The sequence below is a fragment of the Boleophthalmus pectinirostris genome, unplaced genomic scaffold, assembly GCF_026225935.1.
Source record: "Boleophthalmus pectinirostris isolate CB_2022bp ecotype Guang Dong unplaced genomic scaffold, ASM2622593v1 HiC_scaffold_7, whole genome shotgun sequence".
Lineage (NCBI taxonomy): Eukaryota > Metazoa > Chordata > Actinopteri > Gobiiformes > Gobiidae > Boleophthalmus > Boleophthalmus pectinirostris.
In genome coordinates this window covers 2185299-2208804 of record NW_026571473.1, presented here as the reverse complement: position 1 = coordinate 2208804, position 23506 = coordinate 2185299, and the positions used below count along the sequence as shown (strand labels likewise).

The 23506-nt window shown below is 42.6% G+C and overlaps 1 protein-coding gene across 1 annotated transcript in view; it reads right to left on the bottom strand.

Annotated features, from left to right (window-relative positions):
* The window catches only part of nek7 (NIMA-related kinase 7), a 223321-nt gene that overhangs the window by 85115 nt on the left and 114700 nt on the right, over positions 1-23506 (bottom strand). The window contains exon 5 of the mRNA XM_020927750.2: positions 5995-6105. Coding sequence (XP_020783409.1) covers positions 5995-6105 — 111 coding nt within the window. The remainder of the gene's footprint in view (positions 1-5994; positions 6106-23506) is intronic.

Genomic DNA, 23506 nt, shown 5'->3' with positions numbered 1-23506 from the left:
TCTTCCTCCCCCTCTTCCCTCCGTCGTCTCCCGGCCTTCTCCGCACGCACATGCAATATTCTGTAAGTACATGCAAATCAGGGAGCGCTGGGTTTCATTTGAATTCAGAGACGGTCAGACGAGTGTTAAGAGAGGATGAGGAGAGAGAGGGAGAGAGTGAAAGAAAGAGAGAGAGAGAGAAGAAAAGGTGGAAGAGAGATGGGAGAGTCGGGGTTAGAGAAAGAGAGGAAGAGAGATGGGATAGAGAATGAATAATACGACTAGAGATGCAACAATACCTGGTTTAGTTCTAATTTTAATTCTGGCTTAGTCTTGGTTTTAGTTTGGTTTACTTCTGGTTTTAGTTCTGGTTTATTTCTGGTTTAGTCTTGGTTTTAGTCCTGGTTTTAGTTCTGGTTTAGTTCTGGTTTAGTTCTGGTTTAGTTTTGGTTTTAGTCCTGGTTTAAGTTCTGGTTTATTTATGGTTTAGTCCTGGTTTAAGTCCTGGTTTTAGTTCTGGTTTAGAGGCGTATGGGAGGAGGCAGTGTACGGGGCGGGTTCGAGTACCAAATGACCCACGGCTCGGGAGTTGGGGACCCCTGCTCATCCAGCGCAGTGTAGTGGCTCTGTGCCTCAGGTATTTTTGTTGCTCGAGTCTTTGGACATTTTCTCTTGCTTCTTGAAAACTTGGGCTACAGTTGTCTGTTGACGGCTCGTGCTGCTTTGGTGAACTCGTCGTACTTATCACTGTGCTGTGTCTTCAAACGTTTGATTAAATCGCTCGTATTAAATTAGGCGTTTTCCCATCCACCTCTTGACACCTTGGGACTACATCATTTACAATCCGCCTCACTTCTTTCGTCCTCCCTGATACTGAAATATTTCGACCACATAATTGAGCATTATTTGCACATATGACAAGCCGTCTCTTCTGACTTTTTGTCTCCTCCCAGGACATTAAAGTTTGGTAGAACAACAAACGGCCTCCTGAAAGTGACCAGTGATGTTGTGTGGTGTCGTGGCTCTCAAGTTTTCTGTTTGAGAGAAAAACGGCCTAAATCTGCAGGTTTGTGGGAATGAAACAAAACACAACTCCAGGTCTGTTTGTGATGAGGAAACGACATTAGAACATGGATCAGAGAATAGTCTAATATGTGCCCACGTGCTCCCATCTTGTACGTATAAAATCATGACATTGTAGAGTCTGAGAGCACATTACTGGACACCTGTGGAGGTCTGGAGTACACGTGTTAGTAAACCTCTGCTCGTCGAGGCGTCAGCTTCATCTCATTTGTCCCGTTAGCTTTCCTCCTCCTCCTCCTCCTCCTCGGGCCTCGTTTGTGTATGTACAGAACATGTACGTGCTTTGGCTGCGTCTGCACTTCCTCTGCTTACAAACCGCACCAGGAAACGTGTGTGGAGCTGCCATGTTCTCTGCTCTGTTCCACTCATCTCGCTCCGTGCTAATTCTAGTCTGCAGAGCTCGCATATTTTTACCATAACACTGAAGACCAGAGAGGAGAGGAGGCAACAGCCTTTCTGCAACAATTTAGATGACAAGAGAGAGGAGAAGAGAGAAGGAGAGTGAAGGATGGAAGAGTGATGGAGAGCGGGAGCAGACCTGCAAACTCCTCAGAAAAAAAAGGTGAGAGTGTCCAGCAGGCTCCTACAGGCTGACCACAGCAAACGCCAGGATTTCAAAGGTAAATTTTAAAGCAGTAAAAGCACACAGTCTTTCTGGACTTAGGCTTTTTCACACGACACAGAACAGCCCCACAAACACGTTGTCCTGATGGTAAACGTACAAATACAACCAAAGATTCATGCTCTCTGTGTATTTTGACGGGGATACGCGCCTACGACATAGGATAGATCAAAAAATAGGATGGATCCTATTTTCTGAAATCTACGTGCGCAGGACGTGATGCTCCATACACGGATCCAGCGCGCGTATGGAGCCGCCCTCATTCACTTTCCATGCACGTGTCCAAAAGTTTTTGCAGTTTTTACACTCGCATAGGACAAAATACGCATGCAATAGAACCAGGCCCTAAGCATGGGATCAGTGCGGCAGGTAACAGGATGGGGCAAAACATCCAGACAGATGAGTGAAACAAGTTTAGTTGGTTATATGTTGTTCTGAGTGGTCCGTCCTTCGCACATTTGGCTCTTCCTGGGGAAAGTGCTTCTCAGGCTGTGGCACCTAACACCACTCCCCAACCTGAACCAGAGCTGCTCCTGCTGGTTCAGGACTCTGGTCTGCTATTTAGTGCATCACGGCAAATAAAGCCATGATTCTTGAGCAATGACCTGGTGCGTTTATTGAGCCCACACACTCACGGTGAGGTTGCGAACAGGGAGTTAAACCCTGAGCAACGAGCGGCGTTTTGTTACGGACAATTAAGAATGTGAACATGCACGTTGAGCGAATTTTGGAATGAATGAGCTATAGAGTTTGCATTGTTATCGAGGATCTTTAGTTTGTTTGCTATATGATTGTTCTAAAATCTAAAATCAATGAGCAGATGGCGGGCAAGTGCGGTTTTGAAAATTGGTCAAATCCTTGGGTGCAAATGGACAGCGGGCGGATGATGAGTTTTGTGTCACGGTTGCGGATGAAAAAATAGCCCATCCGCGCATCTCTACCCCAAGCATAACGACAAACCAACATGACAGAAAAGCCAGTAGCAGCTGAAGTGTGTGTTTTCTTCTGGTCGATGTAAATCTGTCCAATCAGAACCTTCCCCAACCCCCCAGACGCTGAGCAGAATTAAATAAAGACGATTTAACGTGTTTTCCATGTAAACCTCAATTTGGAATTATTATTTCTATTTAAACTCAAAGGAGAAGAATTTAATTCCAAACTCGAGCACCAAGAAAAAGACGACTGTAGCCGACAAAAAGTGGAGAAAGAGTGGAAGAGGGACAAGGGTCGAGATGGGGCAAGAGAGTGAAAGATAGAGAAAGGATGAGAGACGTTGGAAGAGCTGGGGTAGAGAGTGAAGAGAGAGAAAAGAGGAAGGAGCAAAGGAGCAACAGAAAAAAGAAAGGAGAAGAGAGGGATAGGAAACAGAGGAGGAAGGGTGAGAGACAAAGGGAGATTTTTAAGAGAGAGAGAGAAGAAAAGAGTTGGGGTTAGAGAGAGAGGAAGAGATGGGGCATAGAGAGAGGGAGAGAAGATAGGGGGAGATGACTGAGAGAGAAAAGAAGAGAAATAAAAGGGGTAGGAGAAAGGAAGAGACAGAAAAAAGAAAGGAGAGAGGGATGAGAGGAGTGGAGAGACGAGAGTAGGTAAGAGAAAGGGAGAGAGAGGGAGGAAGGGAGATGGGATAAAGAGAGAGAGAGAGAGATAGAACGAGAGTAAAATTGGAGAAGGAGAGAGGGAGACTGTAGCCGATGTAGTTGAGTTTTGTCATTATTCCCACTCTGCAGCTGGAGTCATCAACATTCTTCCTGAGAATGTGGCGCTAACTGAGGCACTGCTCTGTCTGAAGCTCTGTTACTCTAGAATCAAACTCCTAAACATTTGGACTGATCACAGGCTCCTGAAAATGTGCTCTTTAAAAACAGTTTGTATTTTTGTATTTTGGTTTTCAGTCCACCTTAAAACTTTTGGAGCTGTTGCAAATGTGTGCATTGTGTTGCCATGGTAACCAACATAAACAACATAAACATTCTTCCATACAAATCCAGCTAAAACATCCCCAACATGACGTCACCGCAAACTATAAATCACTGTATTTACTGTATTAAGTTGTAAATCATTCTGAAGGCCCCACATCCTAAACTTGGCCAAATGCGGCCCTCAGACTATTTTATTTTTTATTTTTTTTGGCCCTCAGGCTTCCAGGTGAATTGGCCCAAATGACCTTGCATCAATGAAAAATTTACTTTTTATTGCAAGTTTTTTTTTTTTTTTTTTTTTTTTTCTTTCTTATTTACCTTGATAAAGCTAATATTTAATATTTAGTTTGTGTTTTTTAGGATCTCAGCATGAATAAAGGACTGATGGCTCATTCTAAAGTGTTAAACATGCATACATTTCAGTTATTCACTGTACTGAGCACCAGTCTACGTCCCTCAATCAGCCCTCTGCTTCATCTCTGTTTAGATTTGTGGCCCTTGATGAAAAAAGTTTGGACACCGCTATCCTACACATTTGTGCACATTTGAATCATTTGTGGATCTTCTGCTGTGAACAGAAGATCCAGATGAAAGCACCTGCAGGAGGTCCCACAATCCTACATTTGACTTTTGAACGATGATTCAGAGTGACTCAGAGCGAGCCGCAGACCGCACAGCTCCAGCACACCGCCATAATGCTCTTCCACTTAACGACACTTCTCCAACAGATTCAAGGTTTAAAGGTCCTCCATTACACCCAGCCGACTCGTGAGCTTCAAGTCACGTTAGAATGCAGTTACCTCATCATCTCTTTCATTCACACATGTCTGAGGAATCCTGCATTATTAGTCTGTGTGGATCTCCAAAGCTCCAAATGTTCTGTTCCGCCTCATGATGTCATGAAGTGGTAGTTTTCAAGTGAACAAATAACTTTTATCTTTAGTTTAGTAAAGATACAAGGGCTGAAATGATCCAAATGATTGTAGTGAAGGTGTGTGGAGTTTAAAAACACAGTGGAGCATTTTCCGTACGACATCACAAGTTTGAACAGAGTGGTTTCAGTTTGAGAGAAGAACTAAATGTGCAGGATGGGTGTGTTAAACATGTGAATGAAACAAAACCCAACTACAGGTCTGTTTGTGACGAGGAAACATTAGAACATAGATCAGAAAACATCGTACTACAGGCCCTTTAAACACCTTAGGGATGACATAAGCATGTTGTCACACGCACAATGGGACCCACGTCACACAGAGCACGTTGTTTGTGGGGAAGACGATCTGTCAGAGCCAAAAAGTTCTGTCTTAGTGACCGATGTTGTTGGCGTTAGACATGCTGAAGAGTTGCTGTGTGGTTGGGTGAACAAACAATAAAGCTCAAAAACCTTTACTAAAATTCATTCCCCTAACATATCCACAAAAACATCCTGTCAAAAGAAAATGATGTCTGCAAGCCATATGAAGAAAAGACGGGACGCTGTTACACTGCACCTTAATCCACGAGCAGGTTGCTGACAAATAAATATTAACCTAGTTATTAAAATCTTGATTTAATTATAATATTGTTCATTAGTCTTCAAGAGACAAACAACTACACCAAAAATGAATCAGACCAAAGAAAACAGGAAAATTATTTCTTCCTTGGAGACTCAATGAGATAAGAATAAATGTCCGGGTATAATCACTTGTGGCACTGAGTGTGGTTGTTGCTCTTTGTACATGGAACACTGAAGCAGCATGTTTTCATAGTAACTGAATTAAGCTTTTGTTTGTATCGTTTCAGTCAAAGATCGGCAAAGTGGAGTAGTGGAGTAGTCATATTGATTTGGTGTATTTTCTGTTTTTATCTACATCTAGGAGTTCTGTGTGAATTACCTTTATTGACCCTTATTTGCATTACAGTTAATGAGAGGGGTCGTGTTTTTTCCCTCCAAAAGGGGCAGAACGTCTCTCACCAGTCAAGTTCCCGGATGTGCCAGTCTAACATACACAAGGTTCAAACTCTTTTTCACTGGCAAATTTTCAATACTTTTCTATGACTTTTTCATGACCTACAGTGAATTTGTGTAGAATTGATCAGACTTTTAAGACTAAATATGAAACATTAACTCTTTCCTCTCACCTTATGGTTTGGGATTATAGTTTTTGAACATTCAAAATCCTGTCAGTGCATTTATTGTCGTCTCTTTTAAACCAAAAGGTGCAGATGTTCACAAATAATCAGAATAGACTCATAAGAACTTAACAGAACACTGGAGCTGTGTAAGAGATACTAATTTCCATGACTTTTCCAGGCCTTGAAAATGACATTTTCAATTTCCATGACTTTTCCAGGATTTCCATGACCGTGGGAACCCTGGTTAGAGATATTTCCAGGTTAAACAGGAGTTACCTTGATCATGCGGGAGAGGTCTCCTGCGTCCGCCAGCTCCAACACGATGTTCAGTTCATTGTCTTCGATAAACGACGCGTGGTACTTGATCACGTTGGGGTGGTTCAGTTGCTGCAGAGAAAAGACAAGAAAAAACTTTATTAATACACACAAAAAAAAAATATATATATATATTAGTTTTAGTTTATATATATTTAGTTTTACAGTTTTCCAGACTTTTTTGGCAATGAAAACACATGTAAATAGATAAAATGATGATAGAAACCCATTCACACACACACTCATACTCCAGTGTACGCAGATGTTGGGGGTGAGGTGGGTTAAGTGTCTTGCCCAAGGACACAATGACAGCATTCATCTGTAGGAGCTGGAATCACACCACCAAGCTTCAGATCAGAGGAGAAACACACGACAAACTCAGCTACTGTCACCAGTTATACTTCACAAAATTGAAATAAATTTTAATATAATCACAAAATATCAGATTATTTCTTCTTCAAAACCATTTAAGATTAAGATCCACTGAGTGTTAAAGACAGAGAGAGACAGGACGGTTACTGAGGAGAGAGAAGGGGGATAAGGGAGATAGAGAGGAGAAAGAGGAAGAAAAGAGAAATAGAAGTGAGGAAGAAGAAAGAGAAGAGGGAAAGAGGGAAAAGACAATGAGAGGAGAAAAGGTGAGATAGAGACCGTAGGGAGACAGAGAAAGAGAGGAAGGAGGAGTGGAGAAAGGAGAAACAGAAGAATAAAAAGAAAGTGAGAGATAGAGGAGAGTGAAATGAAGACATACACCGAGAGAAGAGCGAGAGCAGCACACGGATGGTAAAATCAAAAAGAATAAAATGTTAAACTAATGGTGGAGGTTTTCTGGTCGATGCAGTAGAGGAAAGGTCAGGGTCACAGAACTCCACGATCACCATGGAGAAGAAGAACAAGACCAGATGCACTGTGTAACTTTTCTAGTGGAGGGTCCGTCAAATGTTTTTCTTCATGGAGATGTTATTTCTTTGTCTGGAATGTTTCACAGTATGGCATTAAACATTTCTACCTTCATGGAGACCAACACCAAAATGACAAGCGTGACAGCTGCAGTTACAGCAAGGGCGGCAACATTTTTTCAATAGAAAGTGAACTGGAGCCAGAGTCGGTGGAACTTGAATCGCGCCCACACTCACTTCCTATTTGGAACGCGGCAACTACGGGAAGAGATATCAACTTATTAAAGGCATATCATGTAACTTTCCTAGTGAAGGACCTGTCAAATGTGCTCGTTTTCTCCATGGAGATGTTATTGCTTTGTCTGCAATGTTCCACAGTATGGCATTAAACCTTTCTATCTTCCTGGAGACCAAACTAGATCAAGTTACAGGTCAGATCTGTGGAGAGGCGACCAGAATGTCTGTTTTTCTACTTGTTTTGAGCTGTAAAGTCACCTGTAATAGGAGGGTTTCAGTCACGTGATCACAATGATGCGCGAATTTCAGGTGGAGGGCAGGAAGTGAAGACAAACACGACAAACAAAAACGGCTCTGGAGAACACAGATATGGAGAAGAGTTCTTATTGTAAGGATTTAGAGCCAGTAGCAAGGCAAAAGTACGAGCAGTTAGTCGACAAATATATTGGACGTGACCCTGATCTTATTAAAAATGAGAGAGTTTTCAACCGAAGTAAAAGATTTGCCGACAATTGATGCAGAGGAGATCACAAACTATTTAGCTCTTCAGACATCGTTCTACACCACACAACAGATGAAGGCGTATAAAAGTTTGGAGGCATATCACTTTTTTTATCAGTGGATGGGTCCTCAACCTTGGTGCAAAACGCCTAAATGATGATTATGGTTTGGTCTTCGCCGGGGTGAGTGTTTCTCTTATTTTATGTGTATAGACGTTATGGGAAAAACTGCAGTGTATCGGCAGTGACCTCTATCTGAACTATTTAATGTCAACAAACGTCGTTCGCCGTTAGTTGTTAATGATTCGTTTATGTTTAGGTAAACCACAAAAAACAATTTATCTTTGTAACAAACCTTTGTTGAAGTGTTCACTGCAGACACGAGCATTAACGAATTCTGCTCCTCCCGACCACAAACAGGTTTGTAATCCACTTTTTACGGTGTTGTTCTGTCAGCTTTTCCCATTTCTGACCTTTGTGGACGACTATATTCAGTACTCTAAAAAAATAGCTTTTTCTTCTCTTGGTTAGAACGATTGGCACAGCCGTAAACTACACAACACATCGGCATTTTCCTCCAGTCAGTTCACTTCCTGCCCTCCATCTGATTTTGCGTGCTGACAAACGTAGCCCTGTGACGTCACGTGAAACCCACATATTGAATAAAAGTAAAGTAGAGATGTTTAATTAATGTCACACTGTGGAACATTCCAGGCAGAGCGATGACGTATCCATAGAAACGAGCAGGTGACGGACCCCCAACCAGAAAAGTTCCACAGTGCACGTGTGAGTGCTGTTTCTCTCAGGTGTGTGTTTTGGCGAGCGTGTGTGTGGTGTCGTGTGAAGAGTGTGAGTGGCGCGGCTCTGGTTGTGCCCGTGTACGTGCCAAAGCCTGGTGCCATGTCACAACACAAGAGTGTGATGATGGCAGCTCGTGTGTGACAAACAAACGTGAACAAGAGAGGGGCTGACAGCTGGCACCGGCGCCGCACTCGCACACTACACACACTACACACACACACTACACACACACACACACTACACTACACACACACACACAGACTATACACCAAGAACACAAAAACACACACAAGAGATCAACACTACACACACAGATACACACATAAGCTATACACCGAGAACACAAAACCACACTGCCACACTACACACAGACTATACACACACACACAAGCACATACACACACACACACACACACACACACACAAAACTACACTACATACACAAGAAGAATCATACACACATGTGAAGAAGAGACAGAGGCTGGTCAAACGCACAAATGAAAGATGCATTGTGTAACTTTTTGTTTGGGCATCTGTCACCTGCTTGTTTCTATGGAGATGTCACTGCGCTGCTGGAATGTTCCACAGTGTGACATTAAACAGTTCTACTTTACATTTACTCAATGCAGGTGGTTTTATAGGTCAAAAATGCCTAGAAAAACAGACATTCTGTCTGTGAGCAGGGTCGCCTCTCCACAGATCTGACCTGTAACTTGGTCTGGTAACTTGGTCCTTCACCAGAAAAGTTACAAAATGCATCTTTAACATACATGGCAGCCTGCTATGGCTTTTAAAAGCTGAATAACAGCTATCAGGGAAATCATCTGGAGAGTCCCCCTGAAGTGTACCCTTTATGACACTAACTTAGTTCATCTATATACATATTCAAATAATAATAATAATAAAAATCATTGTCTATATTGTATTAATGACACACACAAGTTGCAGTATATCTCCACACATTTGTTCATGTTGAGCATAAGTCAGTATTCTGATTTGGGAAGGAAGAGCACGCTGCTTTTATCCCCTGTTGCAAGACATGACTCCTGGTAGGGGTGGGTGATATCTAAATGTTTTCAAATATATAGAGATATTTTTTAAACTCGATTTGGATTCTGACATATCGTATATATAGATATAACGTTTATATTCAATTCTGATTTTGCCAGTTCGCTTGTTTATCTTCTCTGTGTGTGCCCCCGCCTCCCTGATTTTGTTGCTTGTGTCTCATTCACTCCTCACTATCGCCGTTAAGGCCCAAAGTTGGAAAAACTTCTAGCACCACGAAACTGTTCCAACATTTACAGACAAAACCATCAGCAGCACATCCTGTGTCACAGAGAGAACACTCATATGAACACTGAGTCGTGTCCTTTAGTCCGAAAGAAGCTGAAGCATGTGAGCGGCACAAGGAGCAAGATGTTTATGCAAATGAGTCATGTGGTTTAAGTTTAATTTGTGTAAAACGTAAACACATGTGAGCAAAACTGAATTAAACACATTATAATGTCACATGGGCTGATGTGGCTCTAGACTCGTTATGCTTTATATGTTGTAAAGTTTAGTGATGTAAATTTTATTTATGCAGAAGATTTGAATCACTCTGCTGCAGTGTCACTTGTACAATAGTGTTTGGAAACGTTGGGTTTGATCTGCAGTGGATTGTGGGAAACCTCACAGCTCCTTACACTGGTGAGGAACATGGATCTGTTAAAATAATGAACCTCCTGATCTTCCTCTGCTAAAGGAGCTCATGGTTATTGTATGAGTAACAGAGTTAATGCAAAGATGAGCTTGAGTTGAGTTGTTTTATTTATGAATGAAAAGAAGGAAATATGTTTTATTTCTTTTATTTTACAGTTAAATTATTATTTATGTAATCTTAAATGTGGCAGAAGCATTTTGTTCCTACATGAACTGCTGACCTCTTGCACTTCAGTTATAAAAGACATTGTGGAATTTGGCAGATTTGCCTGTGCAGTAGTTTTTGGGGGGTTATTTTTCCTGTACACATATCGAGATATATATCACATATCGAGATATAGCAAGATATATTGAGATATATTTTTTGCTCCATATCGCCCAGCCCTAACTCCTGACATGAGTTGATTAAGTTCATGACAGGTAAAGAAATAATTCATATTTCTTCCCAAATCAGCAGTTACTGATGCTGTAGGACACAGGTGTCAAACATAAGGCACGGGGGCCGGATCCGGCCCTCCAAGACCTTTAATCTGGCCCTCGGCTGATTTTCTACTAAAATATTTGAATTATATTTTCTATTAAAATATTGTTAATTTTCTGTTCCGCTTAGCATAGCAGTGTCTCCAGTGTCTCTGTACGTGGCCCCTCCCACCAGAGCAGCACAAATGAAGACTTGTCTCTTTCCAAACGCTCTTAAAGGACGATCGTTTTGACTGTTGACCGTGACACCCTCATCAGAAAAATGTCCAACATGAGAAAAGTGGAGCCGAGTGCAGGATTTTACAACAAAAATTGACTTATTCCTATTTACATAGAAGTTCATGTTAAAACATTGTGTTGAAATAGCATTTTTTTTTCATAATATTATAATATTTTGTAAAAGAAAGAGTTCATCAATTAAAAAAAGACTTTTGTAATAGATTTGCATTTCTCTGCATAATTACTTGAACTTATTGCTGTTTTTGGGGTTTATATGCCATGAGTTTTCTGATCCGGGCCCCTTTAGGATCAAAGTAGGTTGTATACGGCCCCCGGACCAAAATGAGTTAAATGAGAAAAATATATATTTAAAATACAACTTCATAGTAAACGTCTGTGAGCAAATGAGGATTAGATTGAGATTACAGACTGAAAAACTGTGTGCCGCTTCGGTAAGATCAGTAAACTGACATAAACAAGGCCCCACATTTGGTCTTGATACATTCATATTTAATTTTATTATGATATAGAGTCTGATTTTCTAACTCAATACATCACAGTGTTTGATGTGGTTTACTAAAGGCCGGAGAGATCATCCCCAATCTCAGCTACACATGTGCCACTCAAGAGAAGGAGGTGGCCACAGTGAGGAGGGGGACACTGCCGCAGAGAGAATGTGATGCTCGAGCTGGGACTTTCAAGCCAGAGAGAGACGCTTGAGCCGGTATTTGTTATTGGCTACAACAGTAAACCAAGTCTCATATCTGTATCACCTCAAAAAATACCATATTTTATACCATATTACCATATTTTCTGCTCTATTAGGTCGCTCTGGATTATAAGATGAACTGTCATTAAATGGTCTATTTTCAAACTTTTTTCACAAATAAACCATTCCAGACTTTAAAGGAAACCCAACAGTGTGATGGGTGAGTGGTTTTGTTTGTTTGTGGCGTTCACAGTGACTCTGGGCTTTGTTCAGTTGTGGTGTGTAGGGAGGGTGTGTCTGGGACCAACGGATTGTCGGCGTGTTTGCAGTGACTCAGTTGTTCAGTCGTGTCTAGAAGTGGCACATTGCACTTGCTTTTTCGGTTCGTTCCTCCGTGCCGTTCCTCGTCGGCGTGGAGTGATGAGTGTGTCTGTGGGTGTGTTTCGCTTTGCGGTCGCTGTCTGCTCCGTGTGTGTTTGTGTGTTTCTGCGGGTGTTTGCGGCTTTGTAGTTTACTGAAGTCGTGCTGGGACACCCAAGTGGATTCGTGTATAGGTGAGTTTCACTGTTGACAAAAGCGTGCGTTGCATGCTGGGAATTATTTTGGTCGGCGGCAAGAAACGCTAATTCAACGTGACGGACGGAGCGAGAAAGCACGTACAGGGTATTGATCGCGGTTATTTATCCACTCTAACGGCAGAGGACTGAAGACGATTTGACCAGAAATTGGTCATAAGCATCGATGGAGCAAAATCACCCTTTTCAACCCCGACAAAAGGTGGACCAAACCAAATTTCTGGTCAGAATCACCAACTACCTGGACAAATATTCACTTTGGTGATATCCACAATGACTTGGTGGAAACTCCTGGGCCATTCACAGCAGAAAAGATGAAAACCTCCAAGAGTCTCGATGTGTTGTTGAACTTGTTGGAGTCCACGGTTTGTTAGGATCTTCTACGTTTGCTCTGCGGATGTTTGAAAGACATTTAATTCACCGTTAGTGGTTCTTTTCACTCGGAATATGAAAAAGACATTTTCCTTCTTCCGTGTTTCTATTTGTGCATCCGATAATGCAGCAGGAATTTACCATTATCGGGGAGAAATACGTGAAGTTACACACTGTGTTTGACGCTACCGTGTTTCTTGCCTCCGACCAAAATATTTCCCAGCAGCAACGCGGGCTTTTAATAACAATGACGTCAGCTGAAACTCGCCTATAGGGGCTCTGGATTGTGGCGCGCAGTCGTTATTTGATGAGGCATACCCCACGGGACATTAGGATCTGCTACCTGCGTGTTTCCATGGAGATGTCATTGCTTTCCCTGGAATGTTCCATGGTATGACATTAAGCAAATCCATTTAACATTTATTCATTACAGGAGTTTCTGTTGCTCAAAAATACAGGAATTCTTTGTGTGAATAGAGGCGCCTCTCCACAGACCTGACCTGTAACATAACATAGCATAGTGCTGTAACCTGCTGATCTCCCTCGTGATAGATATCTATACTATAATAGGGTTGTAACGATATCCACGTCTCTCGTTACGATATTTTCGCGATATGCAGCTCATGGTGCGATATTTTGTGGAAACTTACAGAATTGTGAATTATGATACTTTTCTCTCATCATAATCCAAATAATTAAGATTTAAAAGTGCTTATTAACAGTTATTTCAGCATGTAGATTGGACTGAAACACAGCAAAGGATCATGGTCTATGTAGTCTTCTGTTTTTTTAGCTCATGCTGCACCATAACAATGAATTTAAGCAAAGAAACTTGTAATTCGATATATTGTGAAGGCCCAAGATATTATTGAGAGACTTTTGACGATACGATATCACGATATTTCAGTTAATCTATACTGTGGAACATTCTAGACAAAGCCATAACATCTCCATGGAAACGTGTAGTATGATGAATACATTTGATGAAAGTAACATGGTTATTTGAAAATATAAAAACGTCTGGATACAAACTTGGACCACATACACTATCCAGACATTTTTATTTTTTTTCCTGCAAAATTTCCATAACGTCTCAAAAAAATACGTCTGGAAAAATCCCGTATCTTGCATTTCCTCTCGACTTTTCCCGTGACAGTAAAAGATTCTCCATAACACACGAGACGGGCTCTGTGGGTGAAGAGGAGAGCCCGGTTCCAGTGTGGCGGTGTGGTAGTCATTACGGGGAGGGGGTGGGTCGGGCGCTTGTTTCTGTGTTCGTGATGGGTGAGGCTGGGTGAGGGTGCGGGTGAGGGTGCGGGGGGTGGGGGCGAGTGGGTGCTTGCGAGCCCGTCCTCCGTGATGCGCGGTGGGTGACGGAGCTCGCCTTTCCGCAGCTCTGATTAAAGGAATGTTCATGCTTGTTGGTTGATGCGGAGAAGTGTTACGCTACACTGGTCCAGCCCTCTTCCTCCGCTCGTCTACATCATCACGTCCATCTCTCCGTCTCTCTTTTCCCTCCTCCGCTCTCTCTCTCTTCACTCTTGGTTTCCTCCGTCTCGCTTCTGCTCCTTTTTTTTTCTCCCCATCTCTCCTCACTCCTCCTTGCTCTCTCTCAAACTCAATCTCTCCTTCCTCCTTCCTTTTCCTCTCTTCTTCTCTCTACCCCTCACTCCCTCTCTCTTCATCCTTCTTTTTCACGCTCTTAAAGTTTCTCTCCCTCCCAGTCTTTTCCTTTTTCTCTTTCTCTCACTCTCTCTTCTCTCTATTTCTTTCCCCATTTCTTTGGCCTCCCTCTGTCCTCTTCTCTCCTTCCCCTCTCTCCCTCCTTCTCCCCGTCTCCCTCTTCCATTCCTTTGCTCTCTTCTTCTCTCTATCCTGCACTCCTCTTCCTCTCTCTCCCTCTTCTTCTCTCTTTCAATATGTCTCACCTCACCTCTCGCTCCCTCCCTCCCTCTCTCCTTTCTTCCACTCTCTCTCCCTTCCTCCCTCTCTTTCTGGCCCCTTCACGTTTTTAAAGTCTCTCTCCCTCCCAGTTTTCCCTTTTTCTCCCTCTCTCTTTCTCTTTCTCCTCCCTCCTCGCTCTGTCTCTCCGTTTCTCTTCCCATTTCTTCACCCTCTTTTCCTCCTTCCCTCTCCCTCTCTCTCTCCCTCCTTTCCTGCCTCTCTCCCCCTCCTTCCCTCTTTCCCTCCCTCCTTCTCTCTCTCTCTCTCTGTACACGTCCTCCTCTTGCCAGATGTATTTTTGGCTCCGAGTGGCAGTTATGCACCGATCCACACTGTAGCGCAGCCTTGGATGTGATGACAACTTCTCCCTCCTCCTCCTCCTCTTCCTCCCCTCTTCCTCTCCCTCCTCCTCCTCCCCTCCTCCCTCCATCATAACACACCATCACGGCTGTTTCTCCACACAGAATATCTCTGGGCTTTTCTGACTGAAATCTAAAACACTGGAGCTTGATTGCTGCGGGTTCTGGTTGTTCTGTGAGACTGCACTGCAGGGTCGCACTGCAGGGTCATACTGTGAGGTCACACTGTGAGGTCACACTGTGAGGTCACACTGTGAGACTCCACTGTGAGACTGCACTGCAGGGTCGCACTGTGAAGTCACACTGTGAGACTGCACTGTGAGGTCGCACTGCAGGGTCATACTGTGAGGTCACACTGTGAGACTGCACTGTGGGGTCACACTGTGAGGTCACACTGTGAGGTCACACTGTGAGACTGCACTGTGAGGTCGCACTGCAGGGTCGCACTGTGAGGTCGCAGAGTGAGGTCGTGCTGTGAGGTCGCTAGTGCTGGGAATCATTAAGAAGTTGCCGATACGATACATACCTCGATACACAGGTCACAATACATATCTCGATACAGTGCACTTTCGATTTGATATGATATATTTCAAATCGATTCGATACGGTTCAATAAAAAATAAAGTCTAAATCATGGCTGTGATACTAAAAGTCTTTGTTAAACCACTTCTTGTGCAAAGTTCATATGAAACACAAACATTTAAATCTTCAAAACAGTGAAAATGTCAAATGTGTCACATAAACACGTTTCCTTTCACTCCACAAGCAACAAAACTGTAGCACTGTAACAAAATAATTTAGTAAAACACACCTAAAAATACTCTGATATATCGATACAGTAGCCCACGATATCGATACTCTATCATCACATTAAACAATACGATATATCGATATTCCGATATTTTTGCACACCCCTAGAGGTCGCACTGTGAGGTCGCAGAGTGTGATCGGTGTAACAGGCATCCACACTTCAAACCCCGCCCCTGCAGACAGGTGTTTGTGTCAGAAACACCTGTCTGTAATCAGGGCAGTGCTGTGTGATGTCACATAGTACTTGTAAGAATTGCAGTAGCCACTTGAGGCAGCACATAATCAGTTACACAAAGCTGCAAGTGTGTCTGATCTGCACTAAAATTGCCAAAACAGGACCAGGAGCAGCAGACAAAGCCACTGAAACATCTTTGTTTAGTTCCACTTTAAATCTAAATGGTTTGTAGCTTTGTCATGTTTTTAATATCCACATAAGTGTAAAGTTTTGAGAGCAGCACAGCTTTAGAACAACTTTTTCAGATGGAAAAGTGAAACTAAAGCGGAGCACTGCTTTCTGCACTTACTGGGTTGATAAAAAAAAACATTATTATTAGCTTAAGGTGATGGTTGATGTATTGATGTATGATTTTATTGACCCGTCTCCAGATCTTTGCTAGTCTTGACCTGTCATAACTTAGTGAGAGAATTTGACCTATTCTGCATGTTTTGAGTTGATGAGGGAACCCAGAGCACCCAGAGGAAGCCCACCCAGACACAGGGAGAACATGCAAACTCCACACAGTAAGACCCAGGCATCAGTAGGCAGTGTGCTGCATCACAAAGTTCTGCTAAAACAATATTCTAATGCTCTTTTGAGGAAAACATAAAAGTGACTCCTTCACAAAGTTGGTTCCAGGAGCTTTAAGGCGCAGATGATGCAGATGTTTTGGTACATGTTGCGCACTGGTCCAGAGTGAGACAGGCAGTCATTGGGAAAGCTGGCGTCGTGCTTGATTACATAATTACTCAAGCCGACTGAGACGCACCCGTGTGTGTAATGACCAAATCATGCACACTGTGGCGCTCTCTCTCCCTCTCTCTCAGACACATCCGCTGAGCTGGTGATGGAGAACAACAACAGGCAGATGCAAGCAGCGGAATTAGTCGCGCTGATAAACGAGCCCATAGAAGAAGGTTTATAAATAGGAAGAATGGAGCTGGTCTGATGCACTGGAGCTAAAGGAGGAGGGTACTCTACTGTGCACAAGATGTAACCCAGACAAACATAGACTTAGTGATGTATGCAGAGAGACGTGAGACTGAACTGGGGCACGCAGTACGTACGTGTAAGTAATATGTGGCATTCACAATGTCATTATTTCACATGGAGAGCGGGGGATACATAACTCTATTGATACTCTGCGGCGACATCACGCTGGGGGTTTCTGCATGTATCTTTATGATGGAACGTACAGCAGTTACCATGGAGGACGTATAATCCACACAAGAGCAAACACAGTCAAGTAAGTTTAAGGATTGTTTGAATAGTCAAGAGAAAATATAAAATTGGTGTAAAGAGCAAACCAAGACGTGTGGTCAGTGCGAGCGTTCATGGTCCTGTTTAGGAGTTTCAGCTAAAAGGTGAGAGGAAAACCAGCTCCAACGTCCCCCTGGCTTGAAAGTCCCGGCTTGAGCGTCCCATTCTGTGCGTGAGAGGTGCGCACATGTGTTTGGATTGTTCAGAACGCAAACGCAGCTAGTTCTGTCACGGTCTATCCAAAATTCTATGTGTGCACTTGCGTCGCGGGGCTCCGGGGCTGTTTTATTGTACTCACATATAACTTTTCCCCACACCCCTCTGTGCTGTAATGAGGCAAAGACTTCAGACATCACCCACACTGACAGAGCTTTGAAATGCTACAGCGCTCACAGAATGTTCATTTAATTTATTTATTTATCTTTTTATGTACAGTGTTGGGGAGTAACAGATTACATGTACCGGTGTTATGTAAGTACAAATTATGAGTAACTGTATTCAGTTACAGTTAGTAAGAGTGGTAATTGGATTACAGTTACTTTGTTGAAATAAATGGATTATATGGCGGTATTTTCCTGTTTTCACATTTTGGGCTAAACCAGGACTAAACCAGGACTAAACTAGGACTAAACCAAGTCTAAACTAGGACTAAACTAGGACTAAACCAGGTCTAAAACCAGGACTAAACAATCTGACACTAACAGTAGGTGGACAGACTTTAAAGCAGCAGTGATCTCATATAAAAATCATTTCTCTATCAATAATATTTTTTATATTTTTAAGTAAACACTGGACTTTTGATGGTCTTTAAACAGATTTATCTTATGTTCAGATCTTCGTCTTTGTTTCTCTACAACAAACAAAAGTCTGTTCATGGAGACTTGGGCTCAACAGAACAAACATGAATTTTCAGGATGTTTTGCTACATTCATGTCGTTTAAAAAAAAAACATGACAATATCAAGTAATCCAAAGTATTCAGATTATGTTACTCACTTTAAGTAATTTAATGGGTTACGTTACAAACTACATTTTGGGGTATGTAATCTGTAATCTGTAGGGGAATACATTTTAAAATTCCCAACACTGTATATATATACAGATTAACTAACTTTCATAAAGGGAACAGTTTAGCAGCATTGTGCATCTGATTTTGGGTGAGAGTGACTAACTGAAAAACTGTTGGTCATACTGTGGAACATTCCAGACAAAGCAATAACATGTCCATGGAGAAAAAAAGCATTTGACAGACCCTTCACCAGAAAAGTTAAACAATGCAGCGTTAGGTAAGTTCTTTATAGTGAGATTGTAGTAAAGTAAAGATCAGATTAAACTCTAAGTCTCAGACAGAGCATACCTTCAGTTAGCGTCAATGTGAGAATTTCAGTTTTTGAAAGACATTTACAAAAAGACTGGCTCTACAAACTTGACACATGAATATTCTGGCTAAAATGACTGGAGTTTAAGAGTGAGCAGGAGACGGGTCAGATCTGTGAGGTGGAATTGGCTGCAGATTTGTTGACCTGGTTTAGGGTTAATACTCCCAGGAAACTCAAACAAACACGACGCTCGACATGTTCTCTGTCAGAATAAACAAACAAAAGTGAAATTATGTTTTCAAATAACTCCAGAAAGTGGCGCCATTATTCAACCTCGTGACGTGGCTGTTGTCAGTTCAAAGGAGTTTAGCCATAATATTGATGTGACATGTTTGGGGCCCACAGAGGCCCCTGCCCCACCTCACACTGTGACCCCAGCACAGTCTACAACATGGCAGTATATCTAAGGAACACAAAGATCACTGTTATTCTCTCATTGTTGATGAGTTAAACTTTTCTGGTGGGGGGTCCGTCACCTGTACGTTACTATGGAGATGTCATTGCTCTGCCTGGAATGTTCCAAATTCTGACTTTAAAGAGCTGAACTTTACATTTATTCATTTACAGGTGGTTTTATAGTTTAAAATACCTAGAAAAACAGACATTCACTGTGAGCGGGGTCGCCTCTCCACAGATCTGATCTGATTTGATCTGGTTTGATCTCCCTGTAGATAGAAAGGACTAAAGCCATATTGTGAAACATTCCAGACGAAGCAATAACATTTGATGGACGACACAAAACACAGGTGTAACATATAGAACTGAAGAAGCAGCTTGGATGAGCTGCAAAACCAAACTAACCCTTTTGTCCAGTTGAAAAACTGAATTTTCTCCTTTACATGGATTCTACCTGGACGACTGGGGAATTCTTCACACATCTAGATGTATCGATGTTCAAATCTCCCAATACAATATTTATATGATACCATACAATAACAAAATTGTGAATTTCTACTTTTTCCTCTTGAAATCCCCTACATCAGTTTGGCTCTGTCACAATTTAAGTTAAGTTCATTTAAAAGTGCTTAATAACACTTCTTTCTTCATGTGCATGCACTGTAACAGAGCAAAGGATCATGGTCTATGTAGTTCTCTCTGTATTTTAGCTATTCTTGCACCAGAACTATTCAATTCTTCTTCATTTCCTATTTCAATTTCCTTAATTTCCTGATAATTTCTTGTGCTCACCCACTGCACCAGACTCTAGAGAGACAGAGGAGCTCACTCTCCTACAACTCCACTCAAGCACTGAGATATAATACTCCCTACAACTATACAACAACTCATCCTTATGTAACAGATAATACTCCCTACAACTATACAACAACTCATCCTTATGTAACAGATAATACTCCCTACAACTGTACAACAACTCATCCTTATGTAACAGATAATACTCCCTACAACTGTACAACAACTCACCTTTATGTAACAGATAATACTCCCTACAACTGTACAACAACTCACCTTTATGTAACAGATAATACTCCCTACAACTGTACAACAACTCACCCTTTATGTAACAGATAATACTCCCTACAACTGTACAACAACTCACCCTTATGTAACAGATAATACTCCCTACAACTGTACAACAACTCACCCTTATGTAACAGATAATACTCCCTACAACTGTACAACAACTCACCTTTATGTAATATAATACTCCCTACAACTGTACAACAACTCACCCTTATGTAACAGATAATACTCCCTACAACTGTACAACAACTCACCTTTATGTAACAGATAATACTCCCTACAACTGTACAACAACTCACCTTTATGTAACAGATAATACTCCCTACAACTGTACAACTCATCCACACACAATTCTAAGTGTATTTAAGCAAAGAAACGTGTAATTTGATAGACTGTGATGGAGCACGATATAACTGTGAGACTTTTGACGATACAAGACCACGACTGGAGCTCTGAGAATTCATCTTTTTATAAGAGAAATAACTAATCTCCCAGTTGTTCGGAACACAGCAGGAGCGTGTGTATGTTTTCGTGCGTTTAACTCCAACATTTAGAATCGTGACGGTGAAAAAGTATTCTGGAGCTGTGCAGCCTCCTCACAAACGAACCGACTCCACCACAAACACAAACACGACCGCGCTTCTTGGACGCTGAATGAGACGCACTAAAGACTGACAGAGGAAATGCGTTGTTTTTGCAGCCAATATTTGCGCGTTAGACAAAAGGAGCCCGAGGAGTGAGATTCTCAAGTCGAAAGCATCGTGCCAGAAATGAAAGCCACAGATGAGCGCGCACACACAAAGAGACAAACAAACAAATAGAACGGACAGAGCGAGGAGGCGAGGGAGAGAGGGAGATGTGCTCATTATTCTGATTTGGCCCCCGTCCTCTTCGGCCTGTCCCTGGGAGAGGAGCAGAGGAGCCGGCTCTCTTCAGGCTGACTGGGCACAACTCCGCGCTTCTCTGGCAATCACTTTGTAAAGACGACGAGGAGGAGAAGTGGACAAAAGGCTCTGAGGGGACGGAAAAGGAAAGATGCGAAACAAAGCGGCGCCCGACGTCACAAATGAGAAGGAAAACGGGAGAAAGGGGAGAGCCGAGTTCACGGGGTCCGCGGAGAGAAATTAAAGATTCACGTGTCATTTTTTCAGTTCATGAAGACGTACGACTCTGCCCTGAATGTTCCACAGAAAGACAAACTCATGGATGTAGCTTTTGATTTCATTATTCTTTTGTTTTATACAGTTTCATTGTTTAAAAAAGCAGGGCCTGTCCACAGATGTGACCTGTAACTTGGCCTGGTGGCATCACTCACTTGTCCCGAAGGAGATAGACAAGTTAAATGCCACACTGAGGGACTTTCCAGGCAAAGTGATGACATCTCCAACAGTTCCTCCAATAGATTTTAGACATTTGAGTTTGGGCGATGGTCAGACCAATCAAATAGCCAAAGATTTTTCAGTCCTAATGTATGTAGTCTTGGTTTACTCCTGGTTTAGTCACTGGTTTAGTCACTGGTTTAGTCCTGGTTTAGTCACTGGTTTAGTCCTGGCTTAGTCCTGGCTTAGTCCTGGCTTAGTCCTGGCTTAGTCCTGGTTTAGTCACTGGTTTAGTCACTGGTTAGTCCTGGTTTAGTCCTGGCTTAGTCCTGGCTTAGTCCTGGCTTAGTCCTGGTTTAGTCACTGGTTTAGTCACTGGTTTAGTCACTGGTTTAGTCCTGGCTTAGTCCTGGTTTAGTCACTGGTTTAGTCCTGGCTTAGTCCTGGCTTAGTCCTGGTTTAGTCACTGGCTTAGTCCTGGCTTAGTCCTGGTTTAGTCACTGGTTTAGTCAGTTTAGTCACTGGTTTAGTCACTGGTTTAGTCACTGGTTTAGTCACTGGTTTAGTTTTGGTTTAGTTCCTGGATTGGTTCTGGTTTAATCCTGATTTAGTACTGGTTTAGTTTTATTTTAGTTCTGGATTAGCCCTAGTTTAGTCCTGGTTTAGTCTTTGTTTAGCCCATGATTCATTCCATGGTTTAGTTTTGGTTTAGACCTAGTTTGGTCCTGGTGTAGTTCCTGGTTTAGTCCCCAATTTAGTCCTGGTTTAGTCCTGGTTGAGTCTTTGTTTAGCCCATGATTTATTCCATGGTTTAGTTTTGATTTAGTCCTGGTTTCGTTCCTGGTTTAGTCCCCAATTTAATCCTAGTTTAGTCCTGGTTTAGTCCTGGTTTAGTCATGGTGTAGTCTTGGTTTAGTTCTGGTTTAGTCCCTGCTTTTGTCCCCGGTTTAGCCCCCAGTTCAGTCCTGGTTTCATCCTGGTTTAGTCCTGGTTTAGTCCTGGTTTAGTCCTGGTTTAGTCTCTGGTTGAGTCCTGGTTGAGTCCTAGTTTACCATAAAAACCATGATCGTGCCATTAAGGCTGTTCTCCTCCATACAAACACACCTACCTGATCTGTGTCACCTCACACCCCACTTTGACCTTTGCCCCCGGCGTGACCCCCGCCGCGAGGCCACACACTTCATCTCGTACAGTGAACCCCGTCTCTGCCGCGCAGTACACCTCCCCGCGGCGCCCTCCCCACATCTGAGTATGCTCGCGTTTGATTGGCTCACAAACCCCCGGGAGCGGATCTGGCGGTTTGACTGGCACTAGCTAATTGGTCTTGTTTCCTTGTTTTTGCCTAATGCGCTGGATCTGCCTGAAGTGCGTACAGTACACACAGCAAAAGACTCGTGCTGGAACCTTTCTGACACACCGCTAGCATCTCGCAGACAGCTAAAAACATTGAAACTGTCATTAGATCCTTCATTAGTATTTGAGCTGCCACGTGCTAAAAGCGCGGCGCATAATTGAGGGAAGAGAATACGGCTAAACATGTATGCTAATGCAAGCTGCAAAACAAAACTCAAAAGTGCTCGAGTAAACACAATCGCCGGCTTTCAGACGCCAGCACCGCGGTCTACTCACGAGAAGATCTCACACACACACGAGGGAGGGAAAGGTGCACGGTGAGGCTTTTCTACTGCAGGGTCCGGCACCTGCTTGTCTCCGTGGAGATGTTAATGCTTTCACTGGAATGTTCCATGACGTGGCATTAGTGCTGGTTTAACCCTGATTTACTGATTTAGTCTTAGTCTAGTTTAGTCTCTGGTTTAGTCTGTTTAGTTCTGTTTAGTCTCTGGTTTAGTCCTGGTTTAGTTTCTGATTTAGTCCTGGTTTAGTCCTGGTTTAGTCCTGGTTTAGTCCCTGGTTTAGTCTTGGTTTTAGTTCCTGGTTTAGTCCTGGTTTAGTCTTGGTTTAGTCTTGGTTTAGTCCTGGTTTAGTCCTGGTTTAGTTTAGTCCTGGTTTAGTCCTGGTTTAGTCCTGGTTTAGTCCTGGTTTAGTCCTGGTTTAGTCTCTGGTTTAGTCCTGGTTTAGTCCTGGTTTAGTCTGGTTTAGTCTTGGTTTAGTCCTGGTTTAGTCTTGGTTTAGTCTTGGTTTAGTCCTGGTTTAGTCCTGGTTTAGTCCTGGTTTAGTCTTGGTTTAGTCCTGGTTTAGTCCTGGTTT